This window comes from Coturnix japonica, unplaced genomic scaffold (genome assembly GCF_001577835.2).
Source record: "Coturnix japonica isolate 7356 unplaced genomic scaffold, Coturnix japonica 2.1 chrUnrandom784, whole genome shotgun sequence".
Lineage (NCBI taxonomy): Eukaryota > Metazoa > Chordata > Aves > Galliformes > Phasianidae > Coturnix > Coturnix japonica.
In genome coordinates, this window is record NW_015440143.1 from 4071 (window position 1) to 5370 (window position 1300).

The window sequence follows — 1300 nt, forward strand, 5'->3', positions numbered from 1 at the left end:
ATCCCCCCCATCACACCCCATAGATCTATGGGGCAGCCCCATAGCACCACATCCCCCCCATCACACCCTATAGATCTATGGGGCAGCCCCGTAGCGCGTTGTGGGGCTCACTCAGCTTTGCTATGGGGCTGCCCCACAGCGCGGCTGTAATAGAAGATCTGCCCCACAAGGAGCGCGTTGCAGGCGGCCGACACCAAGTAGGTGAGGATCAGCAGAGGGTCCCCTGTCTCCTATGGGGAACAGTGGGGTGATGGGGGGTGATGTGGGGGGTGCTATAGGGCACTGTGGGGTGTTATGGGGCTCTATGGTGTGTTATGGGGCTCTATGGGGTGTTATGGGGCCGTATGGGGTGTTATGGGGTTCTATGGGATGCTATGGGGCCCTATGGGGTGCTATGGGGCTCTATGGTGTGCTATGGGGCTCTATGGGGTGTTATGGGGCTCTTTGGGATGCTATGGGGGGCTAAGGGGCTCTATGGGGGCTATGGGACATTATGGGGCACTATGGGGTGCTCTGAGGCACTATGGGGCTCTATGGGGCAGTGATGGTATGCTATGGGGCTCTATGGGGCTCTATGTGTCTCTATGGGTCGCTATGGGTCTGTATGTGTCCCTATGGGTCTCTATGTCTCTATGGGTCGCTATGGGGTCTCTATGTGTCTCTATGGGTCGCTATGGGGCTCTATGTGTCTATGGGTCGCTATGGGTCTCTATGTGTCTATGGGTTGCTATGGGTCTGTATGTCCCTATGGGTCGCTATGGGGCTCTATGTGTCTATGGGTCGCTATGGGTCTCTATGTGTCTATGGGTCGCTATGGGTCTCTATGTGTCTATGGGTTGCTATGGGGTCTCTATGGGTCTCTATGGATCTCTATGTGTCTATGGGTCGCTATGGGGCGCTATGTGTCCCTATGGGTCGCTATGGGTCTGTATGTCCCTATGGGTCGCTATGGGTCTGTATGTGTCTCTATGTGTCGCTATGGGTCTGTATGTCCCTATGTGTCGCTATGGGGCAGTACCTGTACGGACGTGAACACTCTGGCGGTGGCTCCGAGCAGCAGCAGGACGGAGCTGAGCGCTGACAGCTGCCCCGTGTGGCCCTGACGGTGATTGGCTGCGGCCTGCAGCAGCTGGGGGGTACAGGGACACATAGGGATCCATTGGGACCCATAGAGACCCATAAGGACCCATAGAGACCCATAGGATCCATAGAGACCAATAGGACCCATAGGGACCCATTGGGACCCATAGAGACCCATAGGGACACATAGGGACCCCCAGCACCCCACATTCACCCCACA

The 1300-nt window shown here is 56.6% G+C and overlaps 1 protein-coding gene across 1 annotated transcript in view; it reads right to left on the reverse strand.

The window, feature by feature from the left end:
* The window catches only part of MPDU1 (mannose-P-dolichol utilization defect 1), a 4277-nt gene continuing 2977 nt past the window's right edge, over window positions 1-1300 (reverse strand). Inside the window, exons 6-7 of the mRNA XM_032441918.1 lie at window positions 1019-1189; window positions 1-230 (exon numbers count right to left, since the gene is read on the reverse strand). Coding sequence (XP_032297809.1) covers window positions 108-230; window positions 1019-1189 — 294 coding nt within the window. The 3' untranslated portion in view covers window positions 1-107. The remainder of the gene's footprint in view (window positions 231-1018; window positions 1190-1300) is intronic.